The sequence below is a fragment of the Ambystoma mexicanum genome, chromosome 5q, assembly GCF_040938575.1.
Source record: "Ambystoma mexicanum isolate Mex_15411 chromosome 5q, UKY_AmexF1_1, whole genome shotgun sequence".
NCBI classification, from domain to species: Eukaryota; Metazoa; Chordata; class Amphibia; order Caudata; family Ambystomatidae; genus Ambystoma; species Ambystoma mexicanum.
In genome coordinates this window covers 61,242,813-61,262,975 of record NC_090933.1, presented here as the reverse complement: position 1 = coordinate 61,262,975, position 20,163 = coordinate 61,242,813, and the positions used below count along the sequence as shown (strand labels likewise).

Genomic DNA, 20,163 nt, shown 5'->3' with positions numbered 1-20,163 from the left:
AATCATGCCACAGTGCATTTGGGTCTCCTAGGAGACTAAGCACAGGGAGTTTTGAAGCCAGCCAAAGGCATAGAAACAAAGGGCCCAAACCTAGTTTGGCACCAGAGAAACTCTAGAAGGACCTTTCCAAAAAAAGAAATGGCGAAAAAAGAAGACCGGGACCGGTTTAAAACAAAGGGGCTTAAGGCGCCATCTTTTAAAACATGGCCCACCTGATTTTTAGCTACCATTGTTCGCGGTCGGGAAAAATCATGGTAGTTTGTTGTAAAACCACTGCCACCAGCCATTTCGATGGAAAAGGGGAGCACTTGACTGCTACATGAGTTTCTAGACATAGGGGATACTAGGTAGCCCCTCCAGCACTCTATAGGAAGATGGTGTGGGCTGGGTCTAGGAATTTAAAAAGACTAGTAAAGTCAATTTAACCTTAAATTCTCTGGGAAACAGTTTATCCCAGAGAAGGTATTTAAACCTTTGGGAAGTCTAAAAAGACATCCCTGTGTCACTGCACAGAGGGTGCTTTGTAACACACGTGAAAAGATGCCTATGGAGACATCTTAGAACTCCATAATCAAAGAAAACAAGAGTAAAACGCACATCAAAATACATGAAAGAGTGAGAAAAAAGGCTCACACTCTTTCCAGATTTAAAAAAAAAAATCAAGTCCTCAAAATCCAGCAACGTTGCTGGGGGTCCCTAAGGTGAAGGGAATTAGCACATTTATTAGAATTCTCCCTAACAATGCATTCTCAAGGATCCAGCCGTCCTGAGCCTTCCGAATTGCCCCTGGGCCACCAAACTGACCAGCTCTGCAGTGGGCTACCTCAGTAGAATTGTTACTGTTCCGTGTTTTCGCCAGGAACTTTGGTGGTCTCCAGCTTCTGCCCGTGCCAACAGTCACCTTCCTGACAAGCTTCAGCTTCCCATCATCAAGGGATCTTTGACTGACTGAAAAGGCGTCTGCTGTCGCCAGTGTGTGGTAGCCGTCACTGGAACTCGCTTTACCCAGTCTGGTGAAGTGTGCTGAGGAGGTCTGCATCAGTACTTTCTGCATTTCCTCTTCGCAAAAAAGGTTGCACACTGCGCCTGGAACCGGCCGGAAGAATCCTTACACCCCGCAGCTCCTTGCCATCTACTGGATCCAATGGCGGGAAAAGCTACTTCCAGCAATTGCCAGTCGACCTGCCAAGTCACTTGAGAACATCAGAGTTAAGAGGGTGGGGAGGGGTAAGTAATTGCAACACATTCACCTCCCCTTGTTCTCCTTCGAATAAACCTAAACTTGGCTTATTCCATTCCATCGCTTTTTGATCATTGGATCTAAAAGTTGTACCTAAAGATAGGAACCTAATTGTACTGACCTGTAACATTGTCCAAGTATCTTCTGGAATATATTCACCACCACAAGAACTCTTCCTACATCTGTCCCCTCTCCTAAGAAGAAGCTTTGTGACTTGTGTGACTCATTGTGGAACCCTGACCGCACTCACTTTCCCCTGAGACCAAGCCTTGACTACACATACCTTGATTGGGTTTGGTTGATCTCTCAGAGTTCCTCTGTTCACTATAACTAGGGTGGCCTCCTAAAATCCGTCCAACAGGCCTGTATCTAGATCTCAAACTTAAAAAGAGGGGTGTAAGAGTGGGGTGAGGAGAAGAGTGCAAGAAAGAAATGGGGGATGTGAGAATAGAGTGTAGTGGGAGAATGGGCAGGGCACTATATAGCCCTGGAAGGGTGTGCCGGACAATACATCTACGAGTGGAGTACAGGGTGAGGTGAAAGGTGTAGCGACAGTAGCAGCAGGAGTAGTAGTGTGGAGTGGGGATATGAAGTGTGGAGGAGGGAGTAGGAGCCTAATGTAGTGAGTAAGAAAACTGAACGGTGGAGCAAGTTGTAAATTGAGAGACAGGTAGGGAGAGAAAGGGTGTGTGGAGTTTGACATGAGTAGCGGTATAAGGATAGTAGTAAGAGACAGGAAATGTAATATCTGTGCCTAAGAGTAGAGGCACAGAGTGGGGCTCAAGTCTCTAACAGCAACATCCATACAAAACCATTTACAACTAACCATAGATTAGCAATGGGTCAGCCTAGGAAGTCCCCGAAGGAGCTTAGACAGATGCGTGAAGTGCCTTTGGGTTAAAATCCCAGTCTATAGTTTTTAGTATCATACTGAGGGAGTAACAAGCTTTATATAATGGCCTGGGGTTAGGAAGGAGGTTCAAATAGACTAGATTAGGGACGCTCCGTCCAATTAATTTAATTTATCCACCTCCCTGTTCTAAATTTGAACAAACTATTTGTGTTGAAACACCATTTGCTGTACAGGCGCATTATAAATACCCAATAAATTAAATATTAGCACCAACCAGCCAACTTGTATTTTGACTATCGGCATACCTCAAACTTCTTGAAGGAAAAATAAATCTTTGAACCGTCTCCCAGCTTCCGTGAATTTTTAAGGTACGTCTCCTCCCACTTCCTGCCTTGGGCTGGCAAGGGGCGACTACTGAGCATCTGAAGGAGAAATTACTTACCGGTAATGTTCTTTCCATGGATTCTATTCCCTGCAGATTCCTCATCAGATAAGATAGCATTTCGAGCATCAAATGCTCAGAAACCGTTTTGACAGGGGGCGTACTACGACCCGATCATCATTCCCTCTTGACTCAACCTGCCACTCGGCTCCAGACACGACGCTGGCTGATATATATACTACATCGAACTGATACATAAATTAATAAGTGTTAAATCAAGAACCCATGTGTAAGAGTTTATTTGAATACTTGTCACTGTGAATCTCTGTGTAACTCCCCTACAGCTCACATTGACCCCTCTTGAGATAAGCCTGGCTGCTCCACACGCTACCAACCTTTGTAGTACAGACTTGTACCAAAGGTTGTGTTTCTATTGCCCGGAGGTCAGGGTTGTTTTAGTGCACCCAAAGGGTACTGCAAACAAATCTTGCCTAACAGGCACCATGTATTTGCCCTTTGAATTGACTTCTCGCATCTGTGCTGCTGCCACCCTGCAACATGGGGTAGGCACCATGTATTTGCGTATAGCTGGACTTTGCATCGGTGTGTTGCCCGTAACATGGGGTCAGGCTAAATGGATGTCATCAGCTGTATGTCTCTTCTGTACTTTGCGTATGATGTTTTACCTTTGCACGTTCCACGTTGTTATAACTCACCTATTAGGCTTCCTTTTCTGTAACCAGAAGCACTGAAAGTAATCTCTTAAATTTAAGCACCTAGATACCTCAAGGTTTTGTGCGCTATACAAATAAATATGCTGGCAACGTTATCAAAGAAGGCTTGAACTGAGCCCAATACACAACTAATCAAAACCTTGTCCCACAAGAAGGGGATAACCACATATAGACTGCAGGCCACTTTCATAGCGGGGTCAGAAGGGTGATGAGATCTGTGGGGGAAGAATCCATAGAAAGAATATTACCGGTAAGTAACTTATGCTTCAATGGATTATATTTTTTGGATTATATTTTCCCACAGATTCCTCATACGATATAAGTAGTGCAGAGTGAGGAAGAAAGCCCATAAAGAAGAAAGCTCTGCAAAATCGCCCTACTGAAACAGGCATCCAAACCCCGTGCTACATACGGGCAGTCATGCTTGGTGAACTTGTGGAGCAACCATCACGTCACTGCTCGGAGAATTTCCTTAAGCGGGTCGTCAATGTGTAAAGCAGATGATACTTCCATGCCCCTGCTGTAATGTGTCCTGATGCCTAGTGACAGATCTTTCCCTCCAGCCTGGTAACACTGCAATGCAGAGAGTTATCCACCTAGAGATGTCCGTTTTGACATAGCCAAACCCTTTCTGGACAAAGAGAAAGCTACGAAGAGTTGGTCATTGCATCTGAATTCCACTGTTTTTTTACCACATTTAAGACAAGAGCCCTCTTGGGGTCCAACCTCTGTAGCCTCCCCACATCTTTGGAAGGATGTGGAGGCAGGCAAAGTCGATGCTCTGGACCATGTGGAATTCAGAGGCCACTTTAGGCAGGAATCCAGGCCGCACCTCGAGCAAGACTCTCTCCTCAAGTTTCAGAGAGGCAGGGAGGCAAGAAACAGAGGAAAGGTGGCCTACAGGATAAAGCCTGCAGCTGCCTCTCATGTCTTGCTGACGTAACTGTCACTAGGAAAGACATCTTCAAGGTAAGTAGTCTGTCAGAACCTGAATGCATGAGCTCAGATGGAGCCGCCATAAAAGAATCAAGTTTAGGTTCCAGTCCGGAACTACAAATGGAGTAGACGTAAACCAGGATCATGAAAGAGGATCCTTCATCCCGAGACCTTATAAAAACAGACAAAACCACCAATTAGCCTTGGACTGTACTGGCCTGAGGCGGCCAGTGATCGAAGAAACTTCTTCACCGTAGTGGTGGGGCAAGCAATAGGATCTATCCTACGTTCCCTGCACCATAACTCAAATCCTCTACATCTGCAAGCATACAGAGATCTGGTAGATGGTTTGCGTGCAGTGAGTAGCACCTCAAGAAACTCTTCTGAGCGGTCACAGTCATATCGCCTCCTCAAGCGCCACGCGTGTAGGTTGAAGAATTCTGGGTTTGGATGGAGTACACGACCTTCCGACTGGGAAAGGAGGTCCAGTCGTTGAGGCAACCAGAAAGGTGGGCAGATCGTCAATTCTATGAGTTCCAAGTGCCATGTCCTCGTCACCCAATCTGGGGGAGAGGGGAATCAAGATCATGGTGGCTCGAAATCCTCAACCACCTGAGAACCCACAGGATAAAAGGTCTCAGAAGGAAAGGCATAGTGTAGGTCGAACAGCCAATCCAGTAGGAATGCATCCCAGTATGCCATTCACTGGGAATTCTGTTGAGCAGATCTGTCTGCACTTGAAGTTGGACCACGTGGCAAACAGATCTACCATCGGGGTACCACATTGTGTCAAGCTCTGAGAACTTCTTGGCACACTTCCCACTCGTTCAAAACCGTGCTCTGCCTACTCCGTATACAAGCCAGTTCTCTGTTCCAGCTAGATGCACAGCTGAACCAGATCTTGTTCTCCAGCAACCAGAACGATAATTGCAGCACCTTCTTGCAAAGGGTAGAGACTGTACCCCCCCCGTTTGTTGAGGTAGTGTATGGCCGTGCATGGCCATTGTTACGAGTCATATCAAGGACGTTCTTCCCTTTGAGGGAGGGCACAAAACACAACAGGGCTAACTGATTGCCTGCAACTCCAGCCTGTTGATATGCCACCGGCTCCCCATTGGATACCAAAGACCGCTCACCTGCAGAACCCCACAGTGAGCGGCCCAACTCTTCAATGGCTCATCAGTCAACACTTGGGCCTGGGGTCAGAGGCCAAAAGGGTACACCCGTCCTCATGTTCTCGGTTGCAGGCCACTGACACTTTGTGGATGTCACTCATGGCATCAAAGTATTGGAACCACTCATCTCTCAGCAGCATGTGCAGTCTGGCCTCCGGCACCAGAAAAATGCTGGAAGCCATGAGACCCAAGAGGTGGAGGAAGGAAGCCGCTGGTAGAAAGTCGCGATTCTGGACAGTTTTGACAATCTGCCCAACACCAGTGACTCTTTGGGGCCAAAGGCCTTGTCCAGGACTGCTGCGAAGAACTGTAGCTTCTGCGTTGGTGTAACCTGGGACTTCTGGAAGTTTATGGATAACCCCAACCCGTTTAGCAGTGGGCACGTGTCCTCGAGCAGAGCTGATACTTGACGACCTCCCTCGAATCAGCATGTTGTCCAGGTACGGGAATACGAGAACACTGGATCTCCAGACGTCTGAAGCCACCACTGCCATCAGCTTGAAGACCGTGGGTGCGGAAATCAGTCCAATGGGAGTACTGTGAATTGGTAATGTGTGTCCCCTATGATGAATCTTAGGAAACGTCTGTACTTCCAATGGATTGGCAAATGAAAATAAGTGTCCTCAAGATCCAGTGACACCAACCAGTCCTGAAGCTGCAGAGCCTGGAGAATTTCTTTCAAGGTCACCATTTTGAGCTTGTCCTTCCTCTGGAACTTGTTCAAGGCCCAGAGGTCCAAAATGGGACAAGTCCTCCTCCTTTCTTGGGTACCAAGAAAGACTGGGAATACCAGCCCGATGCGCTATGCTCAGGTGGCACCTCTGCCATGGAACCCTTCAATAACAGCCCTCAGTTCTTCCTAGAACTCCCGTTGTGGTTGTTGGTAAGGGGGAGATGGTGTCTGGAGGTTTGCTTATAAATGGTAGACAGGACCCTCTTGACGGGCTGCATTGCCCAGGCGCTAGTGCTTGCAAATTCACCTTCCAACCGGAGAAACATGATGGGAGATCTCAGTGGCTTAGTGGGTGCTGCCACCCCCGGCATAGCCGTCGCAGTCTGCTGAACTCTAGAGAGCCCTCTTCACCATCTAGGACACAGGAAACGCCTCAGCCCTCACCTATAGCTTCTTCCCCTTGAGGAGATACAGATTGTTTAGGCGGTTCTCATCGGCACACCTGTTCCCCTCCTTTCCTGTCACTCTGGCCAGCCTCTTTTGGCCCTCTTCCTGCTCATACTGGTGAGGCCAAAACCTCTGGGTCATCTTCGACTCCACACTTTCCTTCTCTCCTCATCTCTGACGTCCCTAAGAAGTCACACTACCCTCTCACCTCCTCAGAGGTATTCTTCCTTTCCCCATCCTTCCCCCAGAATTCTGGTTCTCTCCAGGCTGGACTACTGCAACAGCCTCTTTCTAAATCTGCCTGCCTCTACCCCCCATCTGCAACTCATCCAAAACAGGACGGCGAGACTTGTCTTTGCCTCAAGCCCAGGGATCGTATCTCTCCAGGACTGAAATCTCTGCACTGGCTCCCAGTGGCGGCAAATATTAATTTCAAAACCTGCTGCATTGTCCACAAGGCCTTCTGGGGCCTGGGACCTCAATACCTTCAACTCGCTCTTCCTAAATATCTTCCTTCTCGGGCTCTTCGCTCATCTGCCTCCAACTCCCTCTGGGTTAGTCGCTACTCCAACCAGCGAGTTGGTGGTAGATCTCTTTCTTCTGCTGGGGCCTCCCTCTGGAACAGCCTCCCTGCCTCTCTGAAACTTGATAACCATCTCTGCTCCCGGAAGCACCTAAAGACCTTCCTCTTTGCTTCCGCTTTCTCTCCCCCTCGCCCCTGCCGATCTCCTGGCTAATCTGAAACTGCATTGGTTACCCTCTGATATTGGGCCCAGGTCCACCCCCGCCAGTTGCACACCTGCACTGCCCCCCTCGCTACCCTTGCACCCGGGGACTGTTTCTGTATCCCTACAGCCCCTACTAGCACTTGCCACAAGCTGGCTGCACTTTTATTTATTGTCTTTATTTATTTTACGGTTTTCCTATGTGCTGCACTGCCCTCTCCCCCCTCCCCCTGCATTTGTGAAATCTCAATGTCACCTGGCCTAGTAGGATCGCCGTCTGTCTTCCCTGTTACCCCACCCCCTTGCCTCGTCACGCCTTGAAACACTTATGTATAGGCACGTTAGAAAAATGCCATATCATTTAAGTCATCTGACGTGTAGGAAGAATCTGGGTGCTATTCCAAATGGGTACTTGCTAATTTAGAGAAACCGAGTTTGTATTTTGAAGTGTATTTTTGCGTTACTTCTATATTGCGCCCTTCTGAAGAAGGCTTAGTCAACTGACTGTTAAATTAATAATGGTTTAATCAAGAACCCTTCAGTGTAAGAGTTTGTTTCAATACTTCTGAATCTCTGTGCAAAAAAAACCCTACTGCTCCCATTGACCCCTCTTGAGATAAGCCTGGCTGCCCAGCTACACTACCAACCTAAGTATTGCAGACTTATACCAAAGGTTGGGTTACCTATTGCCAGGAGGCCAAGGTTGCTGTAGTCTCCCAAAGGGTACTGCACAGAATCTTACCTATGATGCGTTCACTGCCGTGGGGGGCATACTGCCCAAAGCAAAAATATTCCTTGCCAGGGCATCAGTCTTCTCTGTTGGCATGTTAGAAGTCAATGGGGCTGGTCTGGAGCTCACCGTAGCAGCTTCCACTACCAGACCCTCAGGCGTAGGTTGAGTAGATGGAAACAGCGGGCCCCGCCCACCCTCCTCGCCGGTTTGTACTTCTAGGTGACCTCTAAATCCACAGCTAGTGTAGCACAGTTTCAGCCACAAGGTGGTAATGGGATCAGCTATGGTAACGTTGAAGTGTAACGCCCTTTTTGTTGGGGGAACTCAGTCCAGACTGTCATGTCATAGGTACAGAGAAGGAGGGGTTGGGGGGAGGGGGGGGCACGCCGCACAGACAATGCTTCTATCAACCTCTCAACCGTCATGCAGTACTGGGCATTAGCATGCCCATGTGGGGTGGCTTGCTGCATGTTCGGTCAGGAGAAGTATCCAGACCAATAACATGATCATTGTCAGGACAGTTTTTCTGAAGTCCAACTAAGGGATTAGTAAAAACCATTCAGCCGAGACAGTACAAGACGGCTGTACCACCTGAGTATATGGTAGCATAGACAGAGCACCCAGGTTATCTTAGGAGGGAGAGTGGGCTGTAGAATCAGTACAAAGAACTTTTAGTACACATATGGTCCAAAGAAACACTGAGCATTGTAAAAATAAAGGGTTTCTTTAAATACAATTAGGCTCAGATAAATCTTGGGGGAAATAAGTACCATCACAGATCATATAAACACATTACAAAAACACAACACTATGCGCTTTAAAGTACAGACACCAAAGCATAGACCCGATTTAGAAAACCGACGGTATTTCTAGAGAAGTGAAACCAATCATACACATTCAGTATAGGTCATACCTGTGCTTGGTGAGTAACCGGGGCCCTGCTGGACCGGACTCTTTGCCCTCCCACTCCCCTAAGCCCCACCAGTCTCTGCGCCCCCATCTGTACTTATGCATGACATAAATGTACTAGGACCAATTGGTCTGTCTTGTCCCCCCCAGCCCCCCACCGTTTTCCACCCCCTCCTGAGCTTGGTCTCAACTTTACATCTTGCACTAGGAGAAAAGTCGTCGGGCCTAATCGGCTAGTTTTCTATTTAGATCATTTAGAATCTTCAAGGCCTAAGAATGATTACTGTTTTCCCCTTGTTCCCATCCCGCTTTGAAGCACTTCACCTGTGTATAAACGCTGTATAAACGCTATATAAACAAACAATACATACATAAAAAAACAGTCGTTACTTTCGGATTACTTTCAGTAATACAAGGGTGGTAGACCCTGTCAGTTACGCAGTGACGCTCAAAGAAATCACATAGTAAACCAACTTGCAAATATGCTTTTGTGGGACACTTATTCAAAGAACAATAACCTATAACTATTATTCAGAATAACACACAGTTATACTAGGGGAGTAAAACCCTTTTGGTGGAATATACAATTAGAAGTTCTTTGTAGATCAGTGCAACACAGATTGGGGTAAGCGGCAACTCTAACTTTATTTTAGGATGGCACACAGCTAACACAAGGTAAGTAAAACCTATATACTTTTCAAAAGGAGCTATCAGCAACTTAAGAGGCACATATAACTTAAGACAGACTTATTATGGACAGGCTAACAGCAAGTCAGGGGAAGTAAGACCCTGTTGGGAAACAGGTGAGTAAAGTAACCTTACATCTACTTTCTGGTAGAATGGCAAAACAGTTTCTAAGGAAAGTAAGACCTTACATATACTTTTTCAGAATGGCAGAACATTTCTAAGGTAATTAAAATTACATTCTATATACTTTTACAAGTGGCAGAACGCTTTCAAAGTAAGTTAGAACTTTTGACACGGTTCACTTTAAGAGCTACAGTTACCAACTAACTCTTTTACAAGTACATAAACTTGTCAACACCCGTTCTACTTTTCAAGGCAGACCCCTTTATGTATCCAGCCCTTCCCAAGTTTATGTTAGGAGTTCTCGCAGAGGCAGAAAAGGGACCCTAGTGGTCTAGGTGCCAGCTGTAGGCACAGTGAGATAGGGCTCAGTTGCTGGCACAGTCAAGAGTCTCTGAGGAAGACTTTTCAAACAAGTAAGTTTTCTACTTTCAAAGTTAGTCGAGGGTCCAGGGACTTCAGAGAAGACACCCTAGGAGGCTTCCAGTAGGGGACTGGGTGAACTGGAGGAGAAGACTCCAAATCAGAAACACCCCAAAGCTGCACAGGAAGCACACAAGACTGGATGCGGTTCTGTGGTTTTGGTGTCCTTTTCAGGAGCCAGAAGACTGAATATTGCCGGTCGGATTCTCGTTGTTTGCAAGGTCCAGCACTCTGCTGAGGGGCCATTTCGGACTCTATTCACGTCTCTGGAGGTCCAGCAGAATGCCCACAAAGTTTCAGCAAGATTCAGAAGACTGTGCACCGCACAATGGCTTAAGGTCCCAGGGTATTGCAGTCCCGCAAGATCACAGCACAACGTTGGATGGCTCAAAATGCAGGTTTATTTTGGTCTAGTCGGTGTCACAAGGCTCTAGGTCGGGGTCGTTTTTCAGAGTCCCCAGGTCGGTTGGAAGGAAAGTTAACAGCAGGCTCTGGTTACAGAGCAGGCTCTCTGGTCGCTGGAAATCGTCTCAGCCGCCTTTTCTTCATCTCCCTCTTCGGATTTGGTTCCAGTGGTCGACTACCTCTTCAACTTCCAGGAGCGGACATTTATGCAGGAACCCAGCCAATCAAACAGGACAACCAGCCTTCCAGTTTGAACTGGATTCTCAGTCAGGGTGGAAGATAAAGGGCTGAGGAGTTTTGGACTCCTCCCTCTCTTCGTGCCTGCCCTGCGCCCCTCATTAAGGAAGGCACAAAAGAGCTGTCCCCCTTCATCGCCACAGTGATAAATTCCTCATTCAAGGCCAGCTTGGTCCCCAACAACCTTGAGGCGACATGGGTCATGTCCCTCTTAAAAAAACAATCTAGACCCCTAACATACCAACGAACTATAGGCCCATCACTAACAAACCCTTCAGAATTCATACCTGCAAATCCAGAAATATTTGGAGGAAAAGAACTTACTTGGCCCCCGACAATCCGGCTTTCGGCCTAGACATGGCACAGACAGCCCCCTCTTGGATCTGAAAATACAGATGGGGGAGGCTAAAGACAAAGGCAATCTGGCCATGCTACTAAGATTAGACCTCTCGGCTGCATTGGACGTGGTCGACCACCAGATCCTCACGGAACACGACAACAGCAGCAGCATTCTCCATCAACGCTTCCAACTGGATTAAATCCTTATCCTACCACACCACCAGAGTTTTCTCGCTCTCAGCTTCAGCAGACCCAATCCCCATCCATCTCACAGCATTTTACAGAAAGGGGCGTTTGGCTGTCCAATCAGGACAGCCGGACCCCTGTTGGAGCTGGACCTATTCCGGCACTCTGGCAGACAAAGGACAGAGGGGTGGAAGACTCCTCCCCCACTTCCTGCATGCCCAGACACTCTGGAGCCGAGGCGGAGACACCCAAAGGTTCCCACCAAAGGCAAAATACACACACACACCGACCTCCCCCTCCCAGAATGGTAGAAGGGCCAACCAAGAACCATGTTAGTAATGGCAAAAAAAAGAAGGGAGGCCCCAAGTTGGTAGAGGATTTTCTATGTGACTAAAAAGACCAGGTGCAGAGAGAAGGGGGATGACATGCATTACTCACCGTAATCGCATTTCTGATGATTGTATCTGCTTAGATTCACATGCTGTGCATATGGTCCGACATCCAGTGGTAACCGCAGAGTATTGCATCTCGTCTTTCAGGGACCGAAAGGGGCGTCGGCATAGGCGTGTCTAACACTATCCCTATCGTGACATGTAGTGTACCCAAAATACCTCACGCGCTGAGGTCCCTCCAATTGTATTTTTTCTGCCATGAGGGAGCCCAAGGCTATTGTGAGTGAGTATATAAAGAGAGAAAGTAGTAAGGCGTCTATGGTCCTTCCACCCGAGAGGGAGGCAGGGTGGGCGCATGTGAATCTAAGCAGATACAATCATCAGAAATTTACGGTGAGTAATGCATGTCTTCCGATGCTTGTTAATCTGCTTAGAATCACATGCTGTGCATAGACTAGCGAGCAGTACCCGGAGTTGGAGGTGGATTGTGAGAAGAAACAGTAGTGAAAAGATGTCTTAATACTGCTTGTCCCACCTGAAATAAGATCTAGAGTGAGTGTCTACGCAATAGGGTTTTGTAAAGGTGTGTACAGAACTCCTGGTTGCCGCTTTGGAAATGGGCTCAAGGGGAACATTTGCAATGAATGCTATGGAAGCCCCAGTGCCCCGATTAGAGTGTGCTCTAGGCTTGAAATGCAGTTCTCTCTTACCAAGAGTATAACAGTGTGATGCATTTGACAATCCACCTTGAGATAGCCGATTTAGAGACAGGATCCCCTTATCTACCAGCTGCCACTGAAATGAAAAACTGGTTAGTCTTCCTCAGTGGTTTCATTCTTTCCAGGTAAAACATGACTGCTCTGCGCACTTCTAGTCTGTGTAGGCTTCTTTCGGCCATGCTAATGGGATTCTGGAAGAAAGTGGGTAGTTCAATTGATTGGTTCACATGGAACTTCCAAATGAATTTAGGCGCAAATCGGGGATGAGTGCGTAGAACCACCTTATCCCTGTGGACTAACAAAAGGGTCTAGAACTGAAAGAGCCTGAAGTTCACTAACCCTTCTAATGGAAGCGATAGCCACTAGGAAGGCCGTCTTATAAGTAAGGTCTTTCAGACTTGCTTTATGCATTGGTTTAAAGGGAGACCCCATGAGTCTGGTCAATACCACATTTAGATCTCATCTGGGAGCTGGGTTATAGAAACGGGGGACGAATTATCTTAACCCCTTCCATAAAGGCCTTAATAACAGGTATTTTCCCCCACTACACCTTCTGTTGTGACGTAGTGTAGGCAGAGGGAGCAGCTAGGTGAAACTTAATTAAAAACCAGTCCTGAATCTAACAAGTGTGTCAGGTACAACACAATGTGGGTAGGGGAGCAGTCAATCAGGTTGATGCCCTCGGTATTGCACCAGATGACAAAGCTTTTCCACTTACTGGAATAGCAATTCCCTAAGTATGTCCATGCATCTCTGATGGAGTTAAAGGTGTCCAAATTCTGACTCAGGAGCCAGGCCGCCAAGTTCAGAGTTTGCAGGCATGGGTGTAGTGTCTCCCCTCTGTCCTGAGACAATATGTTGTATGGGCAGATAGTCTCAGTGGGGGTGGGGGGCAGGAATAGTGACATTTCCATTAGATGAGCGAACCAGGGTTGGCGGGCCTGCATGGGGGCCACCAAAATAATGGTGACTGGTTCCTGGTGCATCTTGTGCACAATCTTGTTGAGATGGGGAGTGGGAGGGGGGATGTGGGGGGGGGGGGGGGAGGGGTAGCGTAAACAAATTTCCCTGACCATGTTATCCACAGTCCGTTCCCCTTGGAGCAGTTCTGGGGATATCTGGAGGCGTAGTCTTGGCATTGGGCGTTCTCTTGAGTGGCGAACAAGTCGATCTCTGGGAAGCCCCATTCCGCGAAGACGTTGCAAACAATGTCTTCGTGTAGACGCCATTCGTACTCTTATGGATAGTGGGAAATCTCTTCTGAGCATGTCTGCTAGAAGGTGGAGTTCGCCGGGAACGTGTTGGGACAGCAGGAACATCTTGTGTTTGAGAGCCCACATCCAGATGTTCTGGGACAGCTTGGATAGCCCTGGAGAGTGTGTGCACCCCCCCCTGTTTGTTTAGGTAATACATGGCTGCGGCGCTGTCTGTCAAGATCCAAATTGTATTCCCCTGTAGCTGTGTTTGAAAGGCCTTTAGTGCTTTGAATACTGCTAATAGCTCTAACAGGTTTATGTGGTTGGACGCTACTTGTGGGAACCCCACTCCATACGCTGTCTGCTGTAGCAGATAGCTCCCCACCCCGTGAGAGATGAGTCTGTCGTGAGAGTGGCTTCTACTGCAGGGGTGGTAAAGGTCTTCCCCCTTCAAGAGGTTTTCCCTTGACCACCACTGCAGAGAGAACAAGGGCTTGCAAGACAACTATCAGATCCTCCCATTGTCCACTGGCCTGACACCACCGGCTGATGAGCCACTCTTGCATGTGACGCATGCACAGCCATGCGTGAAGAACTAAATAAATGCAGGACGCCATCATTCCTAGCAGTCGCATTGCCTTGCATACCATCACTTCCCGACTGGCTACATATTGAGGGATCTTAGAAAGCATGATCTGAACCCTCTTGTTGGAGAGGGTTCAGACAAGGCTGTGTTTGGTCCAAATTAGAGCCTCCAGAAACTGTTTGACCTGACTGGGGTCTAAGCTGGATTTCCTTCTCGTTGATGGAGGATCCCAGACTTTTGAGTGTTCAATAGGCATGTTTCGTAAGAGTCCCCTGTTATGAGCCAGTCGTCGAGGAAAGGGTAAACTGGGACAGATAGCCCGCGCAGGTGTGCTGCCGCTACTGCCAGAACTTTTGTAAACACCCTTGGCGCCGAAGCAATGCCGAAGGGGAGTACCTTGAATTGATAGCGCCTGTCCTCCATCATGAACCTTAGATATTTTCTGTGCGCTGGCAACATTGAAATATGAAAGCATGCATCTTTCATGTCTAGTGTCGCCAAGTAATCCCCCCTCTTTCAACAGTGGGATTACTTCTTGTAGAGTTACCATACAAAGCTTTTGAGGTTTGACAAATTTGTTCGCTGGGTGCAAGTCTAGTACAGGGTGCATGGTGAGGTCCTTTTTGGGTACAAGGAAGTACACTGAATAAATACCCTTGTTTACCTGAAGAATAGGGGTGGGTTCCATGGTGTCCTTTTCCAGAAGTGCTTCCACCTCTTGTATGAGGATTCGCAGATGGTCTGGAGTCAGGCTGTGGGCGGTCTGAATTGTGGTGGTCGGGCGAATTCCAGACAGTACCCGTGGGCGACCGTCTTGAGAACCCACTGGTCCCATGCCGAAAGGAAAGATGTTAAATCGCCCCCCCAACTGGGGTGACATGGGAGGGGACCTGGATCCGTAGGTCATGTCTAACCAGAGGCTGTGGCTCCCCTGGAGTTGGGGCCTCTGCCTTTCCCGCACTGTTGTCCCCTGGGTGGATAGTTGGCAGGGGTGCTGGATGCTTGTCCTGAGTTCCAGGTGTTTCCCGTATTATACTGGTTTTGTGTGTAACGGGATTGGCCCCGAAAGAACTGGCGGGAACCTTTTCCCCTCTCGGGGGAGGGTTTTTTGGTGATTTGCTGAAGGGACTTGAGAGTCTCATGCTCCTTCTTGGCAGTCTCGAGGGCATCGTCAACTGCTTTACCAAAGAGATTAGTCTTCTCGACAGGCTTATTATTAAGAGCCGCTTGGGTTTCCGGCTTGAAACCCGAGTTCCTGAGCCAAGCGTGCCGTTTAAGCAGGGTGCCCTGAGCTAGGGATCTTCCAGCCATCTCCGCAGAATCCAGAGTGTTTTTCAGTACGTTCTGGTTGACCTGCCTGCCCTTGGCCACAATGGCAAGCAATTTGGTTTTAGCGGGAGCGGGTTCAGGCACCTCCCGAAGACCTTCCTGCAGTAGGTTCCACTGCACATCGGCATAACTGGCAAGCAACGTATTGTTTGCTATGTGCATGGAAAAGGCAGATGCCGTGATGATTCACTTACCCAAGGCGTACAACTTTTTGACTCCTTATACGGGGGTGCCTCTCCTGTAGCAAGGGGTACCCCCGCCTGTTTCCAGGTGGTGGCAACCACTAGGGAATCAGGGGTGGCATGGCTGGCCCTTAATGTATGTAGGGTCAAGAGGCAATGAGCGAAGACAAAAAAAATTCTACCCTCCGACTGCCCTAGTCTGGGCTGGTGTGACCAAGGAAGCAGCCAATCTCCTTTTGATGGGATTCAGAAGAGGGATGGCTTGGCTGGCTTCCTCATTGGGCTCTCACACACTCCCTCTTCTGAAGTCAGAAACCTTAAGAGTCATCTTCATGTCCTCTTCCTCCCTCACACTGAGGAGATTGACAAGAATCACTCCTTCCCTTCCCTTCCTTCCCCTTCCTTTCTAAATATTGTGTTTTGTAATGTATTTTACTTACTGTACAAGCGCTTAACAAGCAAACAAATCATTTTTTTTCCTCGCTTTTGTAACCTTAGGAATACAATGTGTCCAGGATGGGCTGGTGGCAGCAGATATTTTAGTACCACGTTTTGAACTTTTTACTTGCACACTTTTGCAATAACCACAAAAAGCAATTAAGATTGGCTAGCACTAAAAGATGGCTTTGCCATGAGATGCTCGACTGTCCTTTAGCCATATTGTTCTTGGACCTTTTTCCTGCCCACAAGGCCAGAATTGCCTTATGTAATGCCCTTTCCTGGGGAAACCTGCTGCTTTAGCGGGCTAAGGGGTGGTCAGTGTGTGAGCGCGGATGTGAGGTTGGCACTGGTTCCAGTACACATACTGATGACCGAGTGTCTTTTGCTGGGCAGATGATGTGGCCAGCGGCTATCCACAATTGTATAGTGACTACCAGTTTAAATGGTGCTGAGCCTTACTGTTAGGGGACCTGGGAAAGCTTCCAGTGCAAACGTGGTAGGAAAATATCTGCTGCCACCCGCCCATCCTGGACACATTGTATTTCTAAGGTTACAGAAGCGAATTAAACTAGTTAACAGAAGTAGCCCCAACTTTTAGAAGTCTTGCGCAAGCAAGCAATGGCAAAGCCAAAAGTGTTAGAAGAATCACTGTTTATTATAAGCCCATTGATTTATAATGGGATTATAGGGGTAGGTAAGAAGGTCTATATAACTTAACCGCCCATACTCTGATTCTTTCACAAACTTGGCAGGACAAAGGAAGGGGGTCCGAGTTTGCTTTTTTCCCCGCTGAAAGTCGCAGTCCTTGATTTGCAGGTTCTAGCTGCTCTCAATTTTCGGTTGGGTGATATTGTATGTAAATATGTGCTCTGTAAAGTGCTTTGGATTAAAGTGCTATATAAATAACACAATTATCATCTCCGGTTGGTGTATTAACTGTTGCAAGCACTCTCGACTGAAGAATGCAGCAGAACTCGATGCAGGGCCCCTCTCAGGACAGGACTCTGGTCAGGTAAGCCGTTCGGACCGTGGTCACCGCAGCACGGAGACGCAAAGGGACTCAACTGCCGTGGTTGGACTTGCCCTGCTAGCTCGGTTCCCCTGAATGGGTAATAAGATTCTTGGCTCCTTCAGGTTTCTCCAGGATCTCTGAAAAATAGGTGCAGAGGTCCTCTTATCCTAAAAGCCAGGTAAGAGTCGAAACCTCTCACTAGCCAATAGCAAGACTAGTCCACACACACACACGCACTCCAATCAGGACCACTGACAGGAACACTCATGCATACCACTCAGACACACAAACAAGTTTACGGATTGGGACCAGACAGCCCCAGCCCACATCCTGCCAGCTAACACACACAGCCCTCAAGCGGCCCACCAAAAGCATCTGCTTTCTCAGGCACTGGAAGTCCTTAGAAGGATTCTCCTGGCCTCTTAGGCCAGGAAGAAGTCTAAAGAACAAGATGGCAAAAGGGCAAGCGAAAACATCTCATGGCACGACCATGTTTGATCAATAGCCACAGTTCGCAATCAAATGCGGTAAACGCGCTAAGGCTAAAACGAAAAGTCCCCAAAAAGTTGGAAAAAGTCACCGCCACCACCAGCTTATCCTTTTAGCACACAGAGTAACCAAACATTCTCCGAGTGTTAGTCTAGGTCAAAGCAAACATTTAACCCAGTATACTGCAGTGTAAACTGCATTGTACAATGATAAAAAGTTACCAAAAGTAGTAACGCGGCTGAGGGGGGGGAAACAATGTTTCCCACTACTGACAGCCTGAACGACATGTCAGTTTCCCCATAACATATGAGCAAAAGCAAGTGTAGGGAGGCTTAAGGCTTCACTGCAAAAAATACAGGTCAGATTCAAAAATAAAAGCAAAAGGTTTGTGGGAGGGTGGGGAGGAAAGTTGCAGTAAAGACAAATCTTTCCTAACATCAGCCTTCTTACATCAGTAGGAGCCGTGCAGGGCCTGCTCCTCTGTTCATCCATTGAAGACCCCCTATCGTCATTGTACTTTGGAGACTCCCATTGCAATCAGTCTTCCCTCCCTGAAGGGGTCCTCAGGTTACATGCGCCATTTTCATTCTATGCACGGGTGTTCAGCCAAAAGTTGCCTGGAACAGAGTTCCAAGCACTGAGACTGAAGGAAACTAAATACTGCATCTGAAAGGGACCTCTGCACCCGAACACATGGACCTCCCTCGACCAAACCAAGCACAGAAGATTGTGTGCGCAACGGAATCGGGGGGTGGGTTAGAATCTATCAGCTCCATGTTGCCCCATAATAAAGATGGTGATGTGCAGGGAAGGGCCTTGTGTGGCTGTAGAAACGTGGGTGGTACACTGTTCTAGCCCACTTTTCTTACTGACTGGCTGAGCGCCCTTCCCTGGTGAAAATGTGTGCGATGTTTAACCAGAATCACTTATTTGCCCTAATCAATATTAAACAGGAGATTTATAATAAAATAATATCAAATGCAATTTTCTGGACAAGTGGAACAATTGTGCTTGGATTTAATTTCATTTCAGACAGGCACGGAAAAAGGTATTGGCACGGTGTGTGACACAAAGTTGAATTTTCAAAGAACTTTGCTTTAGACAAAAAAAAATAAAGTCATTAAATGATTAATTTTCTTACAGTTATATGTTCCAGTTCAGTGCCTTTAATGTGGCAACAACGAACTAAAGACAAAGGACAGGGGAGGTTGGGAACCTCACTCACTTCCTGCCCTTCCAGACACACTGAAGCAAGAGGCGGGTTTCAGGACTGAAGCCCGCCATAGGCAATATGTACAAAGGGCTCCAACCTGGCTTGGCGCGCAGAGTAAAAGCCAAGAAAGACCTCACAACTGGAAAATGGCAACAAAAAAAGAAGACCAGGGCCATTTTGACAAAATGGTCACCCATGGGTGCTATACTGCAGCTGAGGATTCAGCCTGCGGTAAAAAAAAGCACAATGGTAGGAAAATTAAACCACTGCCACCAGCCGTTAAAAGTAGTGAGGGTAACATAAAAAATGTTACATGAGTAGCTAGGATAAGGGGCTACTAACTAATCCCCTAGCACTCCACATAAAATGGTGTGTGCTGGACCTATAAAGAGAAAAGGTAAGTAAAGTCAATTTCACTTTACTATTCTTGGGAGCAGTAGTTGTCGCAAGAAAAGGTATTTAAACCTTATGAGAAACCTAAAGGGATTTCGCTGTGACACTGCCTTGAAGATGCTGCGTATCACCACACAAAAAGTAGATGCCTATGGAGTTTGACAGACTCCAAAAACAAAAGGAAACGCATAATCCAAATCAGGTCAAAACGTACGAGAGTGAGAAAAAGGGCTCACTCACTCCAGGGTTAAAATTAAAAGTCGTAAAGTCCAGTGAAAGAGCTGGGGTCTCTATGGTTGAAGGAATCAGCACATAACTGAGAATTCTCCCCAACAAAGGTCATCAGAAACATCAAACATTAAAGAATGAAACTACTTAAACCTACTAAAAGCAACTTCTGAATAAAATTAACCTGCATAAAATAACATGAGAAAACATTACCTTTTTATGCCTGGCCCCTTGATAATGCGTCACGAGAGTATTCTGACCGAGACAGGGAATTTCACAGATCTGAAATGTTAATTGTAAAGACCAATCAAGAAGCTGCAAACACAAATATTCAAAAATCAAACAAATATTCAAAAATCAAAGTGTAAATTGCTTCAAATCAGTGAAATGATGGAAAACATTTTGTAACCAGTGGGGGGCCCTGGAGCTCGGTCTCAGGTCTGCTCCATGTTGTTGGTGGCCATGACTCTGAAAGTGTGATGTCATGGCAGGTATACGCTGAGCTGGCGTGCCCCATGAATACAATTCTGCCCAGTTATCCCCACACCTTCCACCCCCACTAACAGAATGAACCCCAGAACTGCTACAGGGTACGACCATTCCATAAAGAGGGGAAGATCGGTAAGTATCTGTGGGAAAAAGGACTAATTCAACAAAAATAACTATCACAGGTGAGAAATGAGTTTCTATAATGGACTCCTTATTGCAACAGATTCATTTATTTATTGTCATGTGTTTTAATTCAAAAATTGAAACACAAAACGATCATACCCTATTAA

At 47.2% G+C, this 20,163-nt stretch overlaps 1 protein-coding gene across 3 annotated transcripts in view; it reads right to left on the bottom strand.

The window, feature by feature from the left end:
* LOC138497209 (uncharacterized) overlaps window positions 1–20,163 on the bottom strand; it is a 306,729-nt gene that overhangs the window by 247,810 nt on the left and 38,756 nt on the right. For all 3 annotated transcript variants that reach the window (XM_069620532.1, XM_069620531.1, XM_069620533.1), the window contains exon 3: window positions 19,598–19,666. Coding sequence is in view for 1 of the 3 variants with exons in the window: in XM_069620531.1 (XP_069476632.1) it covers window positions 19,598–19,666 (69 nt within the window). In the remaining 2 variants the exon portion in view is untranslated. The remainder of the gene's footprint in view (window positions 1–19,597; window positions 19,667–20,163) is intronic.